At 45.1% G+C, this 25,106-nt stretch overlaps 2 protein-coding genes and 1 long non-coding RNA gene across 3 annotated transcripts in view; 2 read left to right on the plus strand and 1 right to left on the minus strand.

Annotated features, from left to right (window-relative positions):
* Positions 1–2,035, plus strand: part of GRPR (gastrin releasing peptide receptor) — a 30,638-nt gene extending 28,603 nt beyond the window's left edge. The window contains exon 3 of the mRNA XM_054472285.2: positions 559–2,035. Within this exon, the coding sequence (XP_054328260.1) occupies positions 559–948 (390 nt within the window). The 3' untranslated portion in view covers positions 949–2,035. The remainder of the gene's footprint in view (positions 1–558) is intronic.
* Positions 1,415–19,859, minus strand: LOC134739052 (uncharacterized). Its single transcript, XR_010125491.1, has 5 exons — positions 18,389–19,859; positions 7,960–8,002; positions 6,061–6,167; positions 2,918–2,997; positions 1,415–1,776 (listed from the first exon to the last, which is right to left on the minus strand). It is a non-coding gene; the product is annotated as an uncharacterized LOC134739052 (long non-coding RNA).
* On the plus strand, positions 18,663–23,122 carry MAGEB17 (MAGE family member B17). Its single transcript, XM_054472554.1, has 2 exons — positions 18,663–18,966; positions 21,516–23,122. Exon 2 carries the CDS (start codon positions 21,565–21,567, stop codon positions 22,573–22,575), a length of 1,011 nt encoding a protein of 336 aa, XP_054328529.1. The 5' UTR covers positions 18,663–18,966; positions 21,516–21,564; the 3' UTR covers positions 22,576–23,122.
* Positions 23,123–25,106: the final 1,984 nt, after the last annotated feature.

A 25,106-nucleotide genomic window follows, 5' to 3' on the forward strand; every position in this document is an offset into this window, starting at 1 on the left:
ATAGTCCAGAGATAACTCAAGATTTTAAAATCATAATAATAGAGAGTTATCTTGGTTTAGCCAATGAAGAAGAACAAAGCTGGCTGCTCTTTTTGAGCATCAGAGGGAATAAGAAATTATTAACTGTGGAGAAAAGAAAGACATGAAGTAGTATGGCTGATAAACTGCACCAATGCTCTCCTGAGGAAAAAGGGGGCACTTATTAGAAGTTCATGTTGCAATCCATTCAAACATGTAATCAACTTTGTTTAAAGATCTGTTCTCAGTGGTATGTTCTAACTCTATTCTTCCTTGTCGATTTCTGCTTCCTGGCTCATCCATTTCTGTGTTTCTGACTCTTTTTTTTTTCCTTTTCTGTCTGTTTCTGTTGCCTTTCTCTCATTTTACTGGATTCTCTCTTGCCCTCTCCTATTGAACTCTTTTTCTGTGGCTTTGTGAACTCATCTGTTGCCCTAATCGTTTTTCCCTGTCTCTTTCTCTGCCTGAATCTGTCTCTCTGCATTCTTCTGACACTGTCCCTTGGTTCCTCTGTCTCTCTCCATGTGACTCTCTCCTTAGATTGAATCCCGGAAGCGACTTGCCAAGACAGTGCTGGTGTTTGTGGGCCTGTTCGCCTTCTGCTGGCTCCCCAATCACGTCATCTACCTGTACCGCTCCTACCACTACTCTGAGGTGGACACCTCAATGCTCCACTTTGTCACCAGCATCTGTGCCCGCCTCCTGGCCTTCACCAACTCCTGCGTGAACCCCTTTGCCCTCTACCTGCTGAGCAAGAGTTTCAGGAAACAGTTCAACACTCAGCTCCTCTGTTGCCAGCCTGGCCTGATCATCCGGTCTCACAGCACTGGAAGGAGTACAACCTGCATGACCTCCCTCAAGAGTACCAACCCCTCCGTGGCCACCTTTAGCCTCATCAATGGAAACATCTGTCACGAGCGGTATGTCTAGATTGACCCTTGATTTTGCCCCCTGAGGGACGGTTCTGCTTTATGGCTAGACAGGAACCCTTGCATCCATTGTTGTGTCTGTGCTCTCCAAAGACCCTTCAGAATGCTCCTGAGTGGTGTAGGTGGGGATGGGGGTGAGGGTGGGGAGGCCCAAATGATGGATCACCATTATATTTCGAAAGAAGCCACCAAGTCTTAAGTTTTTCATTTCAACTTGTGAACGTTTCTTCTGATGTGAAGCAAACCTTCCCTTTTCAGAAAAGGGAACAAGTAGAAAATTCTTTTTTAAGCATCAAGCCCTGTTAAATGGTCGTGGCCAATTATGTCATAGAAACTGTATGAACAACCAGATTTATATAGCAGAGAAATCATACATTGAATGCTTACTTTGTGAAAGACTTCATCTTGTCATTTCTTTAAGCAGACGCTAGTACTTTAGACATATAACTTGACTTTGTTTTCAGGAATATCTGTAATACACAAACCAAGGAACAACTTTTATTTACACTCCTAATATGAAAAGTCAATCCTGTGAAAGAGCTCCATGTATGAGGGACACTCTCCAAGTTGATAACAATGGAAGCGAGTTTAATATAAAACAATTCCCTAAGCATTTATTTTTCTTAAAAAGATGTTACTGAGGACCTAGAAGAAATGCTCAATACATACTTTTAAAGCAAAAATACAACGAAACACATTGTCACGTATATAAAGATCCACGTGTGGCTGTGTGTGATATCTCACACTCTGAATTCTTACTTGATGGAGGTTTTGTTTGCTGCTACAGTTTTAATCATCCAGGGTGCCATTCCATCATAGAAGAGAAATCCTTTTAGGAAAAAAAATTAATCATGCTATTAATTAATCAAATATCTATAAATGCATAAAGTACAGTATTTATTCTTGATACATAGGTTTTGAGTCAAATGTATTTACTTAGATTTGTCTTTGACTGCTACATTGAATCAGTAGTTTCACTGTAAGAAAGAAGGGATTGTATCTGAGTAGAAATAGGAACATGTTTATATTTAATGTATGCTTCTCCTAACGTTTGTGGGTGGAAGTGAATAAAATTTCAGTAACACGTATTTTTTGTCTGAATATGTATAAGAAAGTCACAAGGGTCTTAACTTTAAGAACTGATTGAAAAACAGCTACAGACTTGTTTCTACTTAAGAAGAGTATTTATGAAAGAGTCATGTGCAGAAAAAGACTTGGCTGAAATATTTTTCTTTTTCTAAGTGAGTTTAGTTGGCTCTAAAAAGATTTGATTCCCTTACTTTAGAAACCCTGAATCGAGTTTTTCTTCACTCAAAGAGAGGGCAATTTTGACAGGTTGCAAACATATTAACCCACTTTCAAATAAATTCAAATTTTACAAATGTGCCCTTACACATTAAAATTCTAAGACAATTTTACTTTAGGTTTTCTCTATCCAGATGAGATACAAACAGTTGGCTCTCATTTTCACATGGCACATATGAAAAGATTCTTGTCTCTTGATATGAAGAAGTGCCCACTGTCTATGGAGCTTTAGGAGTTAGGACCAAGACAGAATGAAACTTCTTCAATTCTGCTTGCTACGTGCTCATCTGTACTGTACAAACCTGCTTTCCTGGTAGTCCATAATTACATTGAACAGTTTGAAAAGCAAGACAGATAGTATAGCTTAAAGAACCAAGATTTCTAGCTTGACGGTCCAATTCTGTCTCTAGCTATATCACTCTGGCTATCAATTTCACTTGTCTAGACCCATGTTTTCATCTCTAGACTGAGAAGACAGTGCTAAGGTCTTGTCTATCGCTAAAATTCTGAGTCTCTTCATCGTCTCTAGTTCTGTCTTTGCAGCCTTTCTGTAGCCCATTTGGTCACAGTAGCCTCACTTCTGCTACCCTTGCAACAACAACTCTTTGGAAATCAACCGCTATTCTATATTTGTGTTCACATTAGTGGTATGAAAGGAGACAGACCATTCTGTTGCTTCAAGGGGCTCCTTGGAATACTTTGCATGAATGATGTTCCGCGAGCTTGCTATGTTTTGGAGTTAGAGCTGTAAGAGACATAAGAAAACATATTGCTGAGTCTTCTCATTACACAAAGGATACTCTTCCTATTCACCCTTCTTCAACCTCCATGAATCTGTTATTTTGAACTAGTGTTCCACAATTTTGCCCTTGGCTTTCTTCAAAACCCTTGAATATAAATGACTCTATGCTTAGTTAGTTGCTAACATGTATAGCCTTTTGAATACCTAGCATAACTTGTTCAGGCATCTCTGATCTACCTGCTTCCAGAGACATTTTAGGAGTAGAGCTCATCTTCATGTCTCCTTCAGTTAACATCATGGCATAGATTGTGTGTGGTCTCCTTCCTAGCTTCTGGACAAAGAGTGAGGAGATAGAGGTCTAAGTGTAGCTGTGTGTCCTTAGGCAAATCTTATTATTATTATTATTTTTTTTTTGAGATGGAGTTTCGCTCTTGTTGCCCAGACTGGAGTGCAATGGCACTATCTGGGCTCACCGCAACCTCTGCCTTCTGGGTTCATGGGATTCTCCTGCCTCAGCCTCCCGAGTAGCTGGGATTACAGGCATGTGCCACCATGCCCAGCTAATTTTGTATTTTTTTAGTAGAGCCGGGGTTTCTCCACGTTGGTCATGCTGGTCTCGAACTCCCGACCACAGGTGATCCACCCACCTTGGCCTCCCAAAGTGCTGGGATTACAGGCATGAGCCACTAGGCCCGGCCGAATCTTACTACTTCTTTGAGACTCTTAAATGAAAGGATTGAAGGAGGCCTTTGCCAGCCAGTGACCAAGGACTGGTAAAACTATTCTGTGAATCAACTAATGGATTGACTTAGACCTTCTTACCAGGAAGGGCATAGTTGGGCCCTTCTCTAGGGAAGTCAAAATTTTATTATTTTATTCCACCTCAAGAACCTAAAATTACGTGAGAGAGACCCAAGTCCCCATGTGTATCACTTCTCTGCCAAAGCAGAGTGTGGCAGGGGCTGGAGCTGAGACATTTCACGCCTGGCTTCCAAAGATAATCACGTTTAGCACTTATGTCTTTGGCAAGAAAAAAAAATCAATTTTTGCTGTGGAAAACCATCTGTGTTTATTCAATTGACAGACACTACCTTTCAATCTATCTTAAATTGAGCCTCCCTGAGGCAGGCAGCTCAACAGTGATAGATTAAGCAATAAACAAAGCAATCTTCCCACCAACGGCTGCTGTTGGCAGGGAAGGTGCAGCTGCTATTGGGAGTGATATTCTTTAGCAAGAAGATCCTCCCTGCTTAGTGAAGACAGGGCCCCTCCCTGTTGTTGATTTGATGATTCTCCATAAATGTGGATGGCTAAATCCTGTTTTTTTGACTGCCTTCACTCTCACACTGAACCTGCCTTCCGCCTCATTAACAAGCTCTGGATTTCCCTCTTTGTCCACAAACAATTTGGTTCCATCCGGGAGGATGGAGAACCCCTAGGTAAATAAACTGTTTAGGGGCTGCTGCAGATGAACCAAGCTCATCTTGTTATGAAAATGAAACTGAACAGAAATAAATGAACTTGACAATAGCACATGAGCATCCTTGCATTGTAAAGTCTTCATTTATGTCAAAAGCAGCAGTTGGTTATTTGTTTCACAGTGTCTTCATGCATCAAGTAGCTTCTGGTAATAGAGATTAACTTTGTCTGGGGAGTACACATTGAATGGCATCATCTGTGGACTAAAAGGTGGCTAAGTCACTGTTCCTGGAAGCCAGCTAGAAACCATCGCCCTGGGAAGCTGACTGTATGGGAGCTGAATGAAGAGCCATCCACTTGTATCGTGGTGAGATGGGAAGGGTGCAAACTTTCTTGCCATTTGTGCTCTTCACATCCACAACAGGAGGTAGCTATTGTTAGAGAGTAGCTTAGAATTATCCCTGGGTTTCTGGGGGAATGGAGCACCATTTGTACACTTGTCTAATTTTTGGCTGTATTCTCATGAAATGGATTAACAGCTGAACACAAAGGGATTAAAGAATCTTTCTTGGGACTAGGCTTTCATGGGCCTAGGCTTTGTGCACACTGTTCGATGAAACCAAGGCTTACCAAGCTCTATTTTATTCTGTATCTGGATAGTCATTTCTTCTAGCCCACACCCAGACACATACTTCCCAAACACACACAAAAATTTCACTATCTCACAATCTCTTACTGTAACTTTGGCCTTCAGAGACACCCTTTGTTATATTGCAGGAGGCCAAGCATTAAGTCCAGCTGAATATATTCAGAGCAATCTACAAATAACACACTGAGAACAGACTTTTCTCTTATGAGACTTCACATTAGAAATTCATTCAGTAGAATGTATCCAAATTTTTAAAAAGCTTCAATGTTGCACATATGTTAAATTTAAAAATCCCTGGGTTAGAATATTACTGTGGAATCATGTCCATGACTAATTTTTTAAAAACTTTGCATTTACCTAGTGTTCATGGTCTATAAAGTACTTTCATACTCATTACCTCATTTCATCCAAGCCTTCCCTGCTGGCCAAAGAGCTGCTATACATCCTTTACTCTGGAAATGTGACCATCTACCATTACATTAAAAGGCCCATGGAACTATGAGGCTGAAACATGAAGCTGTTAAGATTGGGCCATTTTCGAACTACAAAAAGGCAATTTCATCTGGTTCAGCTTAATCTGATTTCATATTGTTTCGAGGTGAACTAACTGTACTTCATTCCCATGGGCTATTCAGTTATACTGAAGAGCAGTGCTGATCATCACTTCTCCACTTTACAGGATATTCTCTTGTCCCCAAAGTGAATTTGTTTAACTTGGCACAAGGGAGTGGACAGGGTCATTGTTGGCTGCCCCAGGAGAGACATATTGGTGGGCACAACATTCAATGCCACAATGAAATGGAAGGCTAAGACGAAGAAGGGTGGGATCCTTGGGAGCAAAGACACTGGCCAAGAAATACACCAAATTTGACCAAAACCTGAATGGAGTGCTGTGGCTCTGGAAGTGCTGGAAAGGAAGGAGCTCAGCTTCACCAAACACTGACAATGTGCCAAGTCCAGTGCTGGGCACATGAAGCCGTGGCAGGGAGATTACTTACTGATCCTCAAGTCACATGGGGAAGTTGAGTGGCAGAGTATAAGTGTGGAGCTGATCTCTCTATGTCGATGTCCATTCCACTGCTTAGCATTGCTTCCCAAATCCCACCTGTGTGAAAAATTAAGTTCACAGTACTTAGTAGAAAACTCCACTCCCTATTCTAGGTTTTGTCCAGAGACCTGAACTAATGATAGAGTCAAACAATGTATGCAAAGAGCATCGAGGCTCCTAGTTTAAGGAATTTTTGAGGGCAGAGGCTGAAATGCAGCAGAAAGTGGGTAAGAAAGTCCCTTAGGTCAGTTGTTCGCACCCTCCTTCTCTCCTACTCGGAGACACAATTCACTTGCAACTGGAAGCCCTGGGAAGAATTTCCCACGTAGTTCTGTGTCTGAGGAGAGAAAAAAACTTGCTGAGGACCAAGTTAGAGAGAAGACCCGAATGAGAACAGCGAATCTAGCCATTTTTCTTTGAATCAGAATTAGTTGGAGAAAAAGTGTCAGGTAGAGGTAGAACCACCTACGCCCCTACTTTCCCCAAAATAAGAGTAAGATATGACAATGGTTGGTTTCCTAGAGTCTGGGGACCCAGGCTACATAAATAGCCTCTAACAGAAAAGCATCTCCTGGACTAAGGGGACAGATAAGAAACTCAGATATGGACTTAGGTATCTGAGTGCCTAGCCCTAGGTGCCCTGTTCTAAACACAGACACCACTGTCTCTCTGCCCTCTCTGAACTCACATTTCTAGAAGATAAGATTATTTGCCTTTTTTCCCCCAATTTAAAATTCACTCACAGAGTCATATAATGACATGAAAGGACTCACATAATTTTATGACATTTTAAAAGAATAATTTTAACAGACAGTAAAACTTCGTACATTCAAGGCCTCATTAACTCCCAGACAAGCTTAAAAATGTTGGCATAACTCAGAACTTCAATGTTGAAGGTACATTATATAATTTGAGCCTGTTGTGAATCCAGATTTTCATAACTTTGCTTCCATTTTAGCTAATGACATTAATATTACATGTACAACATTAAGAAAGTAAAACTCATTATCTTCTAAAAAGTTTTTTTTTTTCCTGCAGTCTGGGCTTTACTGATTCAAACATGACCTTTCTTGCATTCAAGTCAGTAGGGTTTTGGGTAATAAAATTCGTAAAACAGTCAGTTCGGTGAGTTGTAAAAATAAATGGCACAAACTTCTTTAATGTCATTTTATGTTTTGTTTTAAATATTAGACTCATATTTCATAAATTATAATTGTACTTGCTACTATTAACTGTAAATATTTATTGCATTGAAAAATGTACTCTGTGTTAAATAACTCAGAACAAGTTCCAGGTGTGGTACTTAGTGTAAATAATGTCATGGCTTGGCTTTGCCTGGACTCCTTGAACAAATGAATTATTTATAAGAAATCCACAATATTAATATGAATGACTCAGATCCCTTTAAATGTGCAAACTTAACTCTGTGACCGTGTAAAACTCTATCTATAAAGTGTGCTTTGAGTGAAATTGTTATTTTTCAACAAATGCTTCCAATGCTTCTATCACATTGTAAGTGGTCTATATGACATTAAGTCAAATCCCGTGTATAGTAAGCTGGATGTTCAAGTTGTAGAAGAAATGAGGTTTATTCCTTAAATATAATAAAACATAATTTATGAAATGGACAGATACATGTATCCAACGTTCAATAAAAAATAGTTGTTGCATGAACGTAGTCTGTGGCTATGTGCCCCACAGTTCCTTGGTTCCTTGGACCATCTACATCAGAATCGGCCAGGCTGCTTGTGCAAAATGCAGATTCCCCAACCCTCTATTGACTTGGAACAACGTCAGTGTTTAGGCTGGGGGTGTGGTGTTTCATTAAATTTTTAAAATATGTACTTACCTTTTGCATATGTAAGCTATTCTCATGGTCCAAAACCAAAAGCCTAGAAAGGAATCCAGTGAAAACTTACTCAGCTACCATTGTCCCCTCTGTACAGTTTTTGCACCCATTACCAAAGCCTTCCAAGGAGTGACCATTGTTATGTTGTTATTAGTTTCTTACTTGTGTACACTACTGGACATTTTTTACACATATGCAAATAGATACAAATCTGTGTTTTCCTGAAGCCCACCACCATTTTACAGAAATGGTAGCATATCCATTGTTTGCCCCTTGTTTACTTCACTAAATACCATATCTTAGAGATCTTTCCATATCGGTAAACAGTAGTCTCCCCTTATCCACAGTTTCACTTTCTGCCATGTCAGCTAACCACAGACAACTGCAGTCCAAAAAAAGCCAAGTACAGTACAATAAGATATTTTAGGAGAAAGAGACCACATTCACATAACTTTTATTACAGTATGTTGTTATAATTGTTTGATTTTCTTGTTAGTTTTTGTTGTTATTTTGCTACCTTGCCTAATTTATAAATTAAACATTATAATAAATATGTACGTTTAGGAAACAAAGATAGTATCTATAGGGCTCAGTACCATTTGTGGTTTCAGGCATCCACTGGGGGTCTTGGAACATATCCTCCACAGATAAGGGGGGACTATTGTATAAAGCACTTCCTCATTCTTTCTTACAACTGCATAGCAGCCCCTAATTTATTTACCCATCCCCCATTGATGAACTTTCAGATTGCTTCCAATATCTGGCTATTATCAACCGTATTGCAATGAATAACATACACAATTTCATGCACGAGCAAGTGTTGCTGTAGGAAAAATTCTTAAATGTAGAATTGCAGAAACAAAGAGCATATGCTTTTATAATATTGACAGTTATTCTAAATTGCTCTCTTTAGGACTTGAACACTAAAGTTTGGGAGTGTCTGTTTCCTAGGATAATCGTAGGCATCAGAGAGCAGGAAAGCTCGTATAACTTATAAATCAAAGTGAAGAAGTCTAGCTGAAAGTTCCAGATGTTTAGCCTACTAGACTACCTGAAGCCTACTTTTCTTTCTTCCCATCTTGGCTCCTGCTTATTGTGAAGAAAGAGTAATTGACTCTAAGGTTAGCGTTCCAGAGACAGTGAGGAGAGTTGGCATTTAGTTCATTTATCCATTCCTGCAGGATCAGTTGTCAGGAAGCAAATTCTTTCTCTCTTTGTCACCAATTCCACTTATTTGAAGTCTGCCTAATGACTAAGCCAGTGATCAAGTCTCTAGGAATATTTAAAATACTCAACAGCAAACATTAGGCAGCATGAGAAATACCACAATCGCAAAGTTGTGAACAAAATAAGCTGATGACAAAGAAATGACACAGCTACAGTGGATGCAAATTAGGGCTGTCCAAGCTCCCTGTACTCCAGGTGAGAAGAGGTAATACCAGAGATGTCTATTAGATGCAGTCACAAAACTCCTTGAGAGGCACACTGACAGCCTTGCCAAGGGAGCTCTTGAGTGTGCAATCACCACCATGAAATCATCTTGGGAGAAGGCCCTCTGCTTCCCAGATATCTTACCACTTCTGCCATGTACCCCACCCTCTCAAAGTGTGGCATATACAGCCCATGATTAAATTGTAAATGCTTTCTGAAAGTGTCAACACTTTAAATAGATAAAAGAGATCATTCATAATTGTGTCTGAAGTAGACCCTGTATCTCTAGTTTTCCTGGATTAGATGGGAAGATAAGTAGACAAAAATCTTTGAGATATTCAAGCCATAAAAGGCCAAATTGACATTTAAGATTGGTCAAGGTTAATTGCTCAGAGCTCTACTCAAAGTCCAGATGACTTTTTACTATTAGAAAGCCTGCATTCTCCCTTTGTAAGCGTGCTGCCTACCATGTCAGAAAAGAAAGTTTTATTAATGCAAAGACTGTAATACAGAGAATTTAATATTCTCTTAAAAGCATGAATTATTGGAGTTGGAAGCCACTGCAGAGAATGCCCAGACACACCTCCTCATTTCACAAATGAGGAAGTTAAAGGAAAGTGTCATGATTTGTATCTCCACACAGTCACAGGAGTTTGAAGAAATGAAAACTTAGTGACTTGGAGAAGATGTGGATAAAGTGAGCAGATTCATCAGTCCCTTCCACTAGAGGGAAGGAAATCCATGCAGGACTATATTGTAACACAACAAGCAGGGACCATTCCTGTTCATTGGGCTCAACATTGATAAGCAACGAGTCTAATATAAGAGAGATAAGCTAACATCTTGTTAAGAAAATGACACAAAAGCAGGACTCCTGTCCCTTGAATATGGACTGAATCATGTTCAACATGAAAACAAATGAATTTCTCTTTTTTTGTCTTCAACTTTTAACTTCCAGGGTACGTGTGCAGGATGTGCAGGTTTGTTACATAGGTAAACGTGTGCCGTGGTGGTTTGCTGCACATATCATCCCATCACCTAGGTATTAAGCTGAGAATTCATTGGCTATTCTTCCTGATGCTCTCCCTCCCCACATCCCCCCAACAGGCCCCAGTGTGTGTTGTTCCCCATAATGTGCCCATGTGTTCTCATCATTCGGCTCCCACTTATAAGTGAGAACATGTGGTGTTTGGTTTTCTGTTCCTGCATTAGTTTGCTGAGGATAACAGCTTCCAACTCCATCCATGTCCCTGCAAAGGACATGATCTCATTCCTTTTTTATGATTGCATAGCATTCCATGGTGTATATGTACCATATTTTCTTTATCCAATCTATCATTCATTGGCATTTGGGTTGATTCCATGTCTTTGCTTTTGTGAATAGTTTTGCAATGAACGTATGAGTGCATGTATCTTTATAATAGAGTGATTTATATTCCTTTGGGCATATACTCAGTAATGGGAATGCTGGGTAAAATGGTATTTCTGCCTCTAGATCTTTGAGGAATCGCCACACTGTCTTCCAAAATAGCTGAACTAATTTACACTCCCACCGACAGTGTAAAAGTGTTTCTATTTCTCCACAGCCTTGCCAGCATCTGTTGTTTCCTGACTTTTTAATGATCACCATTCTAACTGGCATGAGATGGTATCTCATTGTGGTTTGATTTGCATTTCTCTAATGATTAGTGATGTTGACCTTTTTTTCATATAAAACAAATGAATTTCTAAAAGCACACCCCCTTTCTTGGAGCAGAAGTCATTTCCTGAAGGGGGAGTGCTGTCTCAGGGAGGTGGATTCCTTGCACTAATGGGTGAGGCCCCATTCATCAGAGGGAGGAGATCAGTTCTTTCCCAAGATCTTTTTGTGTCCCTCTTGCCTTCCAATGGCTGTAAAAATTCCCTCAATTGTCTAAATTCAAAACCTTACCATCATCTCTGGCTCCTCCTACTCAGCTCACTCACTTCCAACTAGACCCCAAGGTCTGTAAAACTCTTTCCAAAATGTCTTGGGTATAAGAGACCATCTCCCAAGGGCTATATTCAGGAAATAGCTGCTAATGCAAGTGGCCAAGTGCATCCTTGTAGCCTCAACTTCTCCTCCAGGACTCTGTATTTCTCCATGATTCAGAAACAAAAGGGTAATGCCTCCACAGCAGGGGCCTCCAGGACTGGATAGTGGGGGTTATTATCATGGAGTGGTGCCCATATCATGCCCAAATTGTTGTAATTTTAACCCTCACTCCTGAATCTGCCAAGTCACATGTTGTATTAGTCCATTCTCATGCCACTAATAAAGACATACCTGAGACTGGGTAATTTATAAAGGAAAGAGGTTTAATTGACTCACAGTTCAGCACAGCTGTGGAGGCCTCAGGAAACTTACAATCATGGTGACGGGAAGCAAACACATCCTTCTTCACACGGTGGCAGCAAGGAGAAGTGCAGAGCAAAGTGGGGAAAAGCCACTTATAAAACCATCAGATCTCATGAGAACTCACTATCATGAGAACAGCATGGAGCTAGCCAACCCCATGATTCAATTACCTCCCACCAGGTCCCTCCCACAACACTTGGGGATTATGGGAGCTACAATTCAAGATGAGATTTGGGTGGAGACACAGCCAAACCATATCATTCCACCCCTGGACCCTCCCAAATCTCATGTCCTCACATTTGAAAATACAATAATGCCTTCCCAACAGTCCTCCAAAGTCTTAACTCATTCTAGCATTAACCCAAAAGTCCAAGTTCAAAGTTTCATCTGAGACAAGGCAAGTCTCTTCTGCCTATGAGCCTGTAAAATCAAAAGCAAGTTAATTACTTCTTAGATACATTGCGGGTAGAGGCATTGGGTAAAAATACACCTGTTCCAAATGGGAGAAATTGGCCAAAACAAAGGGGCTACAGGCTCCAGGCAAGTCTGAAATCCAATAGGGCAGTCATTACACCTTAAAGTTCCAAAATGATCTCCTTTGACTTCATGTCTTACATCCAGGTCACACTGATGCAAGAGGTGGGCTCCCACAGCCTTGGGCAGCTCTGTCCCTGTGGCTTTGCAGGGTACGGCCCCCTCCTGGCTGCTTTCACAGGCTGGTGTTGAGGGGCTCTGGCTTTTCCAGGTGCACAGTGCAAGCTGTCAGTGGATCTACCATTCTGGGGTCTGGAGGACTATGGCCCTCTTCTCACAGCTCCACTAGGCAGTGCCCCAGTGAGGACTCTGTGTGGGGGATCCAACCCCACATTTCCCTTCTGTACTGCTCTAGTAATATGGAAGGGGGGCAGCAAAGTGCTGGGTAGAGAAGGCCATGGTCCCTGGTAAGGGCTCCACCCTCAGGCATGTGCCCACAGACCTAAGTGAGGACAGGCACTCCTGTTTTTGCATCCAAATGTTGCATTTTCCAAATGTTGCATTTGCATCCAAATGTTGCATTTTCCATTTGCATCCAAATGTTTTGCATCCAAATGTTGCATTTTCCATTTGCATCCAAATGTTTTGCATCCAAATGTTGCATTTTTCTGGCCCACCTTGCCCCCATCCCATGCTCATATAAACTTGAGAGACACAAAGTGGCTGGACATTGAGAGGAACACACCAGCAGGAGAACACACCAACAGACACCAGCAGATGCCGGCAGGCCATCAATGGTGGAACAATGTGGACACCAAGGGGAATTCGACCAGGGCAGTCAGAGGAGGATCTGGCCACTGGGTGGCCTGACTCCAGGGGAAGACCACCTTCCCACTCCATCCCCCTTCTGGCTCCCCATCCATCTGCTGAGAGCTATTTCCACCACTCAATAAAACTTTGCACTCATTCTGCAAGCCCACATGTGATCTGATTTTTCTGGTACAGCAGGGCAAGAACCCGGGATACAGAAAGCCCTCTGTCCTTTTCATAAGGCAGAGGGTCTAATTGAGCTGATTAACACACAACTGAAAGAGCACACTGTAACGCATGCCCACTGGGATTTCAGGCGCTGTAAACAACCCTAGACACTGCCATGGGGTTGGAGCCCCAAAACACTCCCCACGACCTGCCCGTCTGCATGCTCCTCGTAGGGGTTTGAGTAGCAGGGCACTGAAGAAGTGAGCCACATCCCTGTTGCATGCCCTGTGAGGGGGATGAGGGAATACTTCTCCCTTTTCAATAGCAGAGGTTCTCCATGAGGGCCCTGCCCCTGCAGCAAACTTCTGCCTGGACATCCAGGGGTTTCCATACATCCTCTGAAATCTAGGCAGAGGTTCTCAAACTTCAATTCTTGACTTCTGTGCACCTGCAGGCTCAACATCATGTAGAAGTTGCCAAGCCTTGGGGCTTGCACCCTCTGAAGCCAGGGCCTGAGCTGTACCTTGGCCCCTTTTAGCCATGGCTGGAGTGGCTGGGACACAGGGCACCAAGTCCTCAGGCTGCACACAGCAGGGGGGCCCTGTGATGGGAGGGGCTACCGCAAAGGTCTCTGACATGCCCTGGAGACATTTTCCCCATTGTCTTGGTGATTATCATTTGTTTCTTTGTTACTTATGCAAATTTCTGCAGGAGGCTTGAATTTCTCCCTGGAAAATGGGTTTTTCTTTTCTATTATATCATCAAGCTGCAAATTTTCCAAACTTTTGTGCTTTGCTTCCTCTTTAACACTTTGCTGTTTAGAAATTTATTCTGCCAGATACCTTAAATCACCTCTTTCAAGTTCAAAGTTCCACAGATCTCTAGGGCAGGGGCCAAATGCTGTCAGTCTCTTTGCATAGCAAGAGTCACCTTTACTCAAGTTCCCAAAAAGTTCCTCATCCCCATCTGAGACCACCTCAGCCTGGACTTCATTGTCCATATCACTATCAGCATTTTGGTCAAAGCCACTCAACAAGTCTCTAGGAAGTTCCAAACTTTCCCACATCTTCCTGCCTTCTGAGCCCTCCAAACTGTTCCAACCTCTGCCTGTTACTCAGTTCCAAATTCGCTTCCACATTTTCGAGCATCCTTATAGTAGCACCCCAGTCTCTGCGGGTACCAATTTACTGTATTAGTCTGTTCTCATGCTGCTAATAAAGACATACCCAAGACTGGGTAATTTATAAAGAAAAGAGGTTTAATTGGCTCACAATTCTGCAAGTCTGGGGAGGCCTCAGGAAACTCACAATTATGGTGGAAGGGGAAGCAAACACATCCTCTACATGATGGCAGGAAGGAGAAGTGCCGAGTAAAAGGGGGAAAAGCCCTTTATAAAACCATCAGATCTCATGAGAACTCACTCACTATCATGAGGGCAGCAAGAGGGTAGCCGCCCCCTTGATTCAATTACCTTCGACTGGTTCCTTCCCATGACACATGGGGATTATGGGAACTACAATTCAAGATGAGATTTGGGTGGGGACACAGCCAAACCATATCACATGTCACTCCCTAAACAAGATATGCTCCTTGTTTTGCTTAAACTCTTGCAAATAACCCCTAACAGGCTCTTATTTTTATTCTTTACTTTTTTTTTCTAGATTATGCTTCCTTATACATGCCTCTGATCATGTTGCTCTCATGCCCACATTTTGTTATTGTCCCCATTTCCCAGGACAAAATATAATTTCTCTGACCTTGATTTGACTCCCTACTTCCCAGGCTTATCTCCCACTGCACTTTCCCTTCCCTCTGCACCCAGAGACTCCCTCCATTCACACCTTGCTCCTAATTGTTCCCTGACACTTCTTTGGGCCAGGGTTTCTCAACCTGGGCTGCCCTTAGAATAACCTGTGGAGTTTTTAAAAATCCTGATGACTGCCAGGCACAGTGGTTCACACCTATAATCCCAGCACTTTGGGAGGAAGTGCTGGGATTCAAGGCAGTTCAAGGCAGGAAGATCACTTGAGCCTAGGAGTTTGAGGCCAGCCTGAGCAACATGGTGAAACCCTCGTCCCTATAAAAAAAGTACAAAAATTAGTCAGGCATGGTGGTGCACACCTGTAGTCCCAGTTACTCTGGGGACTGAGGTGGAGGATCACTTGAATCCGGGAGGCAGAGGCTGCAGTGAACCAAGATCAGGCCACTGCATTCCAGAGCAAGACTCTGTCTCAAAAAAAAAAAAAAAAAAAAAAAATCCTGATGCCCAGGTCCTGCCCCTGAACAGCTGAGTCAGAATCTCAAGGAGGGGGAACCCACACATTTCCATTTCAAAGCTCTCCAAGCAATTGCAATAAGCAGACAGGTTTGAGGACTACCTCACCTAAAATGTCCTCTTGTCTCTCAGCTGGGCTGAATCCAACCCATTCCCCAAAGCCCAGCTGCGGTGTTCTCTCTCCATGAAGCCCTCCCATGCTCCTGTACTCACACAGTACTTTCTACATGGGTCTTATTTTTTTAAATCATATTCTGCTTTGAATTATATTTACTTGTGTAAATGCTGATCTATCCCAGTAAATCAGGAATTGGCAAACATTTTCTGTAAAGGGCCAGAGAGTAAATATTTTAGGCATTGCATGATATACAGTCTGTGTCATGATTACTAGATTCTGCCTTTGTAGTATGAAAGCGGTCATAGATAACATGTAAATGAGTGAGTGTGGTTGTGTTCTAATAAATCTGCATTTGCAAAAACAGGTGGTGAGCTAGATTTGGCCTGAAAGCTGTCACTTGCTGACTCCTGCATGAGACTAATAAAGCTTCTTAGGGCCGGGGACCTTTTCTTCTCCATAAAGCTTTCTTTCCTTCCTTCCTTCTTCCTTCCTTTCTCCCTCCCTCCATCCCTTCCCTCCTTCTTTCCTCATTTCTTCCTTTTCTTTTCCCTCCCTCTTTTTCTCTCCCTTCCTTCCCTCCCTCCCTCTTTTTTCTTTTCTTTTCTCTTTCTTTCTTTTCTTTTCTTTCTTTCTTCTCTCCTTCCTTCCTCTTCCTCCACCCCTCTCTCCTTTCTTTCTCTCTTTCTATCTCTCTCCTCTTTGTTTCTTTTCTTTCCTCTTCCCCCACCCCTCTCCCTCCTTTCTCTCTCTCTCTCTTTCTTTCTTCTTTCCTTCTGTCTCTCTCCCTCCCGCTCTGTCTCCCTCTCCTTCTTTATTTCTCTCTCTGTCTTGCCATCCCTCATGTCTATTGCATTGTCTGAACCAATCAGAGAAAACCACAAAATTCCCTTTGCAGAGCTCTATGTGATCAGTTTCTCACAACCACAGACCCAGAGCATGAATAGCCAAAGTGAGGCGGGAAGTGTCAGAGTTAATAAATTCTGCCTTTTAGGCAACTATTAGTATTTACCTTACTTGTCATGCCCAATAGGACCATCAAATAAACAACTGTCATTTGTGGTGCACAGATTAGCAGCACCAACTAACACTGACTTAATTCACCATTATTAAAAATGATGCCCACTCCAGACAAGAAGTAAAGGAACCATGACTCTCTGGCCTGTAGTCAAAGGCAGGGGGAACATTCTGAGAGCTCTTTAATGTACATCACTGTGAGTGGTCAAACTTGTCATAGGGGCTCATATTAATTAGGAAACATGTTGGCGAATGCCATGGTAAGAAAAAAATAAACTTTATTGCTAACCATCTGCAAGTATTGCTTTTTTTTTTTTTTCTTGAGATGGAGTCCCACTCTATCATCCATGCTGGAGTGCAACGGTGCAATCTTGGCTCACTGCAACCTCCACCTCCCGGGTTCAAGCAATTCTCCTGCCTCAACCTCCCGAGAAGCTGGGATTACAGGCACCTGCCACCACACCCAGCTAATTTTTGTATTTTTTCAGTAGCAACAGGGTTTCACCATGTTGGCCAGGCTGGTCTCAAACTCCTGACCTCAGGTGATCCGCCCGCCTCAGCCTCCCAAAGTGTTGGGATTACAGGGGTGAGACACCACGCCCGGCGAGTATTGTTTATTTAAAATAAAACTATTCCCATACCGTCACACTCATCTCAGCCTGAGACAGACCTTGTGTATCTTAATTCACTTTTCTTCTCCCTACTCCAAATTGTATATCAAGTAATAAGAAGAAAAATACCGTGCACAAACTACTGGTTTGGAATACATAGCCAGAGCAATAAGAATACAAAAATAAATGAGAGCTATGAATAAGGAAAAGAAAGAGACAATACTCAGTGACCACATGATCATCTACATATGTGATGTCAGATCACCTGAAAAGATTGGGGACTCACAAAATCATGTGGCCCTACCCTTCCTTGAAGAAAGCCAATCTATTAGAACCAAAGTTACAGCAGAGGCTAAGTCTGGCTGGTAAAGAAATGGAATAGACCAACTGGCTTTATTTTGACCACCCACCACTTGTCCTGGGCCCCCTGCCTTGAGCTACAGCTTCCTGATCTCTCATCACTTCAGGGCAAGGAGCCATTCTCTGCAAAGTTTGTGGAAGAAAAACTGTTAAAGAGATTGCAGGGATTTGGCATTTCCCAGAAAGCCTTGAATTAACGAGACAGGAACCAAGATGTGAAGCCCCATGTAGGAGGACTGAGGATACCATCATCCCAGAATATTGGAGGTCCAACAAAGACCAGCCTGTGGCTGCTCTCAGCTGAGGCTGAGCATCTCCACAATTATCCTTCAAGGTTCTCAGGAGCATAAGAGACTTCAGGAAGACAAACTCAGGTCAGTAGAGGAAGGACTGTGATCTTCTGATAGATACCAAGGTGATGACCCTGAATTAAGAATAAAGGAAGGAACAAGCCAGAACAGTGGGGTCCCATAGAATCCTGCATTGGCTGACAGCCCTTGTCGTTCTGGAATAGTCATTGGTAGATTTGGCTCATCCTGATTACAACTCTGTAGTCCCAGGAATGTGAGGACCTTGATCAGAGGGGAGCAGCCTCAAGTCCCATGAGGATCGAGTTCCAGGACTAGTCAGGTGTCAAGGTGAGGAATTTCAGGGAGCAATTAGAAAATCACACATCCACACTAGAACGGAGGAAGATACAAAAAATCTTACCTCCACCAACCCACATCTCCCCTTCCCTGCACCGCCGCTGCCACACCATCCCATCGCCACTCCTGCCACCCCATTCTTACCTCTCCCGTGACTTGGGAAGCCCAGGAAGAGCTGTCAGGTTGAGGTGACTGTCATTTCGGCCTGGAGGGTCTCAGGGAAGAGAGAATCTTGGTCTGGTGGGGGAAGCCCCAGCTGTGCATAGTGGAGCCCCAGAAACTGACTCGAATCAAGGTGAGGACCGAGAGTGACATAAGGGAATGGTTATCAGCAAAAAATAAAAACAAAAACAAAAAAATGCTTAATCTTGTCAGCCATAGCAAAGACCTCAGCTGAGGACCCCTTTTTTTCTGCTTAGATGCTCTAACGAGGGTAGTGACTCTGTCTAAAGGCAAAAGCACAGTTCAGCTGAGAGAGGAGAACTGGACACTCACTGGAGTCCCGGAGAGGACACTGAGTACACTGGAGAGGACTTCTATGCAAAAAGGGGCCCCGAGCAGAGCCCCGCCCCGCTTTCAGCCCTGGGAGACCCAGCAGGGACTTGATTGGATGTGGCTCGCTCCGACATCCGCCCGCCCGGGAAGCTGCCGGAAGGTGAGGATCTTCGTCTGAGGGACGCCACCTCAGGCTACCAGAACCCCAGGACTGGTTGGGTATCAAGGTAAGGACCCTGATCGTGGACTGAAAGGCCCACCCACACGCAGCCAAAGTGACCACCCTGTGTCCCCCAACCCCCGCCCCCGGGTACCCACCTCCCTCAGCCACGGGAGGCTCCAGTCAGGCTGTGGCCCTGACTTCTGAGAGGGCACCAGGGAGGGGAGGGTTTGGTGTGAGGGTGAGGCTTCGGTTCTGCAGAGGGACGGACTCCTAGGCCCTAATCGAAATGAGTTTCCTGATGCTGATGAGGAGACCTCTCCCAAACATGGGAGGCCCAGGAGGCGGGCATGGTAGCTCATACCTGTGATCCCAGTGCTTTGGGAGGCTGAGGCGGGAGGATTACCTGAGCCCAGCAGTTCCAGACCAGCCTGAGCAACAAAGTGAGACCCTCTCTCCAAGAAAGAAAAGAACAAAAACTAGCAGGACATGGTGGCCGGCGCCTGTGGCCCCAGCGACTCGGGAGGCTGAGGCGGGAGGATTGCTTGAGCCTAGCAGGTCGAAGCCGCAGTGAGTCATGGTCACGCCATGAGCGTGGCGACAGAGCGAGACCCCGTGTCTGTCACAAAGAAAAAAAAAAAAGGAAAAAGCAAGAGAGCCAGGGAGAGCCAGAGAGCCAGGTTTCTGCTGCCCTGTTGTCAGCTCTGGGAGACCCCGTGCAGGCATAGCCAGACAGGGCATGCCGTGACTTTTCCCTCTAGCAACTTTGGGACGTGAGAGCTTGGGCCTGGGCCTGACTGACTCAGGTCAGTGGAGCGGCCTAAGTCGCGTCCCAAAGAGTTGGAGGTCCCACCCTGAGCCAGGTTCAGAACCCTGAGGCAGAGCAGTGGGGTCCCCTAGAGTCCCACCCCTGCTGTCACGCCTTGAAGGCCCTAAACAGCCTTGAGAGGATGTGGCTTACCCTGAATGTCCAAATCTGAGGTCCCATTGAAGCAAGGATCTTGCTGTGAAGGGTGTTGCCTGTGGTGAGCTGAGGATGGAGTCCCAGGACTGGTCAAGTAGCAAGGTGAAGATCCTGAGCCCTCAGTAGACAGGGCTGCACGGAGGGTTTCAGCAGAGGAGGGCTTTGGTTGCAAGACTGGCTGCCCCAGGTCAGCGGAGAAAGGAGTCCCAGGCTCTGTGGGGAGTGAAGGTAAAAAAAACCCTGCATGAGGAGGGAGGAAAATGGCCATTCCAAAACACAGGAGACCACATAAAGTCTCAGCTCTGCTGTGCACCCTGGGAAACCATGGGCAGAGCCATTAGCATTTGGTGACCCCTCGTGTCCTGAAGGGGTCGGGGTGGTGTTTCAGAGAAGTGGCTCTTTTGCACCAATGGGTGAGGCCCCATTCATGGCAGGGTGGGAAGGAGGACTTAGTCCCTGGTGGGAGTCAAGGGGAGAACACTGAATGAGAAGAGGGAGCCCTTCCCAGGGAGAAGTAGGCCACATAGAGCACCACCCATACTGTCACCTCTGGGAGACCCAGGTACGTTGGCATAGTGAGTGGCATTTCCTCCCAGGGCATCTCAGGGAGGTGAAGAGCCTGGGTAAAAGGGACAGCCTCAAGACAGCTGCTGGAGGTTGTTAAGCTCTTGCCAGGAGTCAAGGTGAGGACCCTGGGACCAAGGGGACCACCCATGTGTAATTGTGGGGCCAACACAGAAAATCTCCACTGCTCCCAGTCTTGGGAAATGATGAGCATTTGTGGCCAGCTGAGGTGACCGTCACTACTTCCTAGGGGTATTTCAGAATGGAGGGGCTGGTATGAGGGAATAAGTCTCAGGTTAAGACAGGAGTGTTTTCCAGGTAATGATGGGAATCAGGGTTAAGACTCTGAGTGAGGGCTGAGGAGAGCACTCACCTGGATCCGGGGGCACCACAAAGTCTGGCTTCCTTCTCAGGCCTGGGAAACCTCAGGAGAGGGAGTCGGATAGAGGGCCCCTCACTTCTAGCCTGTGGGGGCTCAGAGTGGACACGGCCTGGGGCTGAGGCTGGAGGAATCTGGTGGGCTGAGGGACATGTCCCACATTCTGCCTAAGTGAGAACTAACAGGGCCACCGAACCCAGAACATCAGAGGCTCTGAGAGTCCAGACCCAGCTACCAGTCCAGAAAGGCCATGAACAAGGGTGGCTGGAGGGGCTCATGCTTTCTTTCCCCTTGGGGTGGGGGCGGGGTCTCAGGAAGGTGAGGGCCTTGACCCTGAAGGGAAGGGCCTCAGATAGTGAGGACCCTGAGGAGCATGGAGCCACCGACCCCAAATTAGTAAGAGGACCTCAGGATCCCTCCCTATGTCAGAGGTTTGAGACCCCAGACAGGGATGTCAAGCCCAGATGGCCTCAGTTTCCCCTCAGAGGAAACAGAGAAGTAAGGATCTTGGTCCCAGGCAGGGCTGGCAGGCTGCAGGGCAAGGAGCACTGTAACTTCCTCCCCAGGGTCCCCAGGGGACAGGCTGCCCTGGAGAATAGGAGCCTGGTGGGGCTATGGAGCAGGGTCCTCAAGGACACCTGCATGGAGGCCTCCTTAAGGTGATATCTCCCCACTGAGGGGCTCACACCCTCTGTTCCTCCTGCTCCAGGTGCCCACCTCCTGCACCCTCTTGCCTGCTGCCCCTAAGCACAGTCATCATGCCTCGCGGTCAGGCGAGTAAGCGCCGTGCCCGTGAGAAACGCCGCCAGGCTCGAGGTGAAGACCGATGTCTCACGGCTGCTCAAGCTACCGCAGCAGAGAAGGAAAAGCTGCCATCCTCCTCCTCTCCTGCATGCCAGAGTCCTCCCCAGAGCTTCCCCGCTGCAGGCATTCCTCACGAGTCCCAGAGAGCCAGCTACCCCAGCTCTCCTGCTGCAGCTGTTTCACTCACAAGTTCTGGTGAAGGTGCCAAGGGCCAAAAGGGGGAAAGTCCCAACTCTTTCCATGGCCCGTCCTCCTCTGAGAGCACAGGAAGAGATCTTCTGAACACGAAGACGGGCGAATTGGTGCAGTTCCTGCTCAACAAGTATATAAGGAAAGAGCCCATTACGAGGGAAGCCATGCTGAAGGTTATCAACAGAAAGTACAAGCGGCACTTCCCTGAGATCCTCCGGAGAAGCACTGAGAACGTAGAGGTGGTCTTTGGCCTCTACCTGAAGGAAATGGACCCCAGCCGTCAGTCCTATGTGCTTGTTAGCAAGCTGGACTTTCCCAATCAAGGAAGCTTGAGCGATGGCGGGGGTTTTCCCCTGAGCGGGCTCCTGATGGTTCTCCTGAGCACCATCTTCATGCGTGGCAACCGTGCCACTGAGGAAGAGATATGGGAATGCCTGAATGCGTTGGGGATGTATAAGGGTAGGAAGCACTTCATCTATGGGGAGCCCCAGGCACTTGTCACCAAAGATTTGGTGCGAGAGGGGTACCTGGAGTACCGGCAGGTGCCCAGCAGCGATCCTCCACGCTACGAGTTCCTGTGGGGTCCCAGGGCCCGTGCCGAAACCAGCAAAATGAAAGTCCTGGAGTTTGTGGCCAAGCTCAATGATACCGTTGCCAGTACCTACAAGTCCCGGTATGAGGAGGCTCTGAGAGAGGAGGAAGAGCAAGCCAGAGCCAGAGCGGCAGCCAGGGCTAGCGCCAGGGCCAAGGCTAGCAGGTCCTTTCAGCCCTAGTGAAGTCTCAGGCAATCCTCACTAAGAGATTGAAAAGGGCTGTCCACCATTTCAGTATTTGGGGGTAAGGTGGGGCTAGAGAGATCCCAAGATGTGTCTATCTTTTGTTCTGGTTATTTGCAAGCCACTTGTAGATTCCCCTTTCTCTTCTGTGTCTACCGCGTGTTCCTTTGAAAGAGATTGACTTTGATTCAGAATCTAAGTTCATGAATTAGGTGCCTCACACAATTATTGCTGTTTATCACGTTGAAGAGTGATGTTCTTGTATTTTGTAAAACAAATTGGAAATTTTTACTTATTAGATTGTGATCTAGTGCAAGAAGAAATAGCATTGGAATAGCGATTGGCTTTAAACTGTGAAACAACCAAACACTGCATCAGTTGGGATCACAAGATGGTGGGAAAAAAGTGTCAATTGATTGGCAACCTTTGACATTTAAAAATCTTATTTCTTTAAGTCTTTTGTTGTGATAAAATGAAAAGCTATATACTCACAGTTGCTATGTGTATTCAAGAATGTTGGAGAAATTAAATCATCATAAAGGAGAACACTTGCTCACTGGCTCTTTTGTTCCTTGTGCTAGGCAGTTCTTGTGTTGCTCTAAAGGCGTACCTGAGACTGGGTAATTTCTAAAGAAAAGAGGTTGACTTGCTCACAGTTCACCAGGCTGTATGAGCATGGCACCAGCAACTGCTTCTGGGGAGGTCTTGGGGAGCTTTTCCTCATGCCAGGAGGGGAAGAAGGTGCAGGCATGTCACGTGGCAACAGTGGGAGGAAGACAGCCAAGCAGAGCGGGGGTGGGAGGTGCTACATGCTTTCAAATGACCAGATCTTGTGAGAAGTCACTCACTATGGCCAGGGCAGCACCATGCCATGAGGGACCCTCCTTGATGGTCCAAACACCTCCCACCAGGCCCCACCTCCAACACTGGGAATTATATCTCAACATGACATTTGGAAGGGACAAGCATCCGAATTATGTCATTCACCAAACATGAATTGAACATCTGCTCTTTGACAGTCTTCATGCTAGTTCTGGGAAAGCACAGACAAAGAAGACCCAGCCCCTCACAATGATATTTTGGAATCCAAGAGCAGCTCTCCTATTAGGAACTCGGTGGGGTTGGGGTGGGATGCGTGGAAGAGACACATTGGAATACCTAAAGGGCAATCAAGGTACTGGAGAGGAGAGAGGAGATTCAAGATAGGATCCTCCCTGCATTGCCCCTCCTCTACTATAAATGCCCTGGGACAGGGCAGGCTGGGAACTTGAGACACTGCCAGTCCCTTAGTAGGAGGGCATTTCAAGTTAGCCTGCATCAGGGGCTAGATGAGGCTGTTGTTGAAATGGTGAGCAGAGACCAGACCCTCAGGTGGTGGGTTTCAGAGTGGACAGACTAGGCCTTCAAGGGAAAAGTGGTCCCACCAGTTCCTTAGGGATGAGGTAGACCAGAGGGGCATCCCCACCTGGGGCAGGATTGGAAGGACTCCTATGCTGTGTCCCCATGCCAGTGAGCACAGTGCACTATATAGATGGTTTGCCTGCTGTGTTAGGTTGTTTCTGAGAATGAGGGTGATGCTCCCTTCAGGTAGGATGTCCAGCAGCCACTGGCCTGGTCCTTTTGTCCCTGGCCTGGGGGAGCCAGACTGCTCCATTAAAAGGGAATGGAAATGAGGTGCACTGCATAGGATGGCCAGTTCTTTGCCAGAGTTTTGGTGGTGGTGAATGAAACTAGGGATGGGTTCAATGCAAGGGCAGCTGGGAGGGAGGAAAGGTGTTTGTCCTCTGCACACCTTCTAGCGTCTTCGTGGTGCATCTGACTGGGGAAGTCTTCTTCACACCCAATTAAAATGACTGATCCTCTCATGGGGAATGATTACTCAGTTGGATTTAGCAAGCAGCATTTTGGCTCATTTGGTTTTCTTTGTAATAGAAGACTGCATACTCCCTGACATCTCTTACGTAAAAAAAAAAAAAAAAAAAAAAGAAGAAGAAGAAGAAGAAAGAAAAGAAAAAGAAAAAAAAATAAATTTTCAATGTGGTGCATGGTATTTTTCTGGCATCCAAATAGTCAAGGTAAGTAACTGCCATTTAGAAACTCTCCATACTTTCCAGACACTGTCCTAGGTTCATAGCATCCATTCCATAGACGCCCTCAGTCCAAGAGGATAGGCCTTATCAAACCTGCCTCACAGAGGAAGAACTCGAGTCTCCTAAAGTCTGCCAATATGCCTGAGTTCATAGTGCTTGTAGCTGGCAGGGAAGTGGCAGTGCCAGGGTCCGAATCTGTCTAAAACCCACACGACCCCAGTCCTGCCATCCTGAGGCAGGTCTTTTGTGTTGTAATTCACGTTTCTTTTTGCTACTCCTACATATATCTCGGGCAATCAGAAGAGGACTTTGTACAAAGTACTGATTGGGAATACATAACCAGAGCAATTCGAGTATCAAACAAACAAAAAAGTGGGGTGGGTTGGGGTAAGAACAAAGAAAAAAGAAAATAGTCGATGATAATATGATTACCTCCAT

Source organism: Pongo pygmaeus, chromosome X (assembly GCF_028885625.2).
Source record: "Pongo pygmaeus isolate AG05252 chromosome X, NHGRI_mPonPyg2-v2.0_pri, whole genome shotgun sequence".
NCBI classification, from domain to species: Eukaryota; Metazoa; Chordata; class Mammalia; order Primates; family Hominidae; genus Pongo; species Pongo pygmaeus.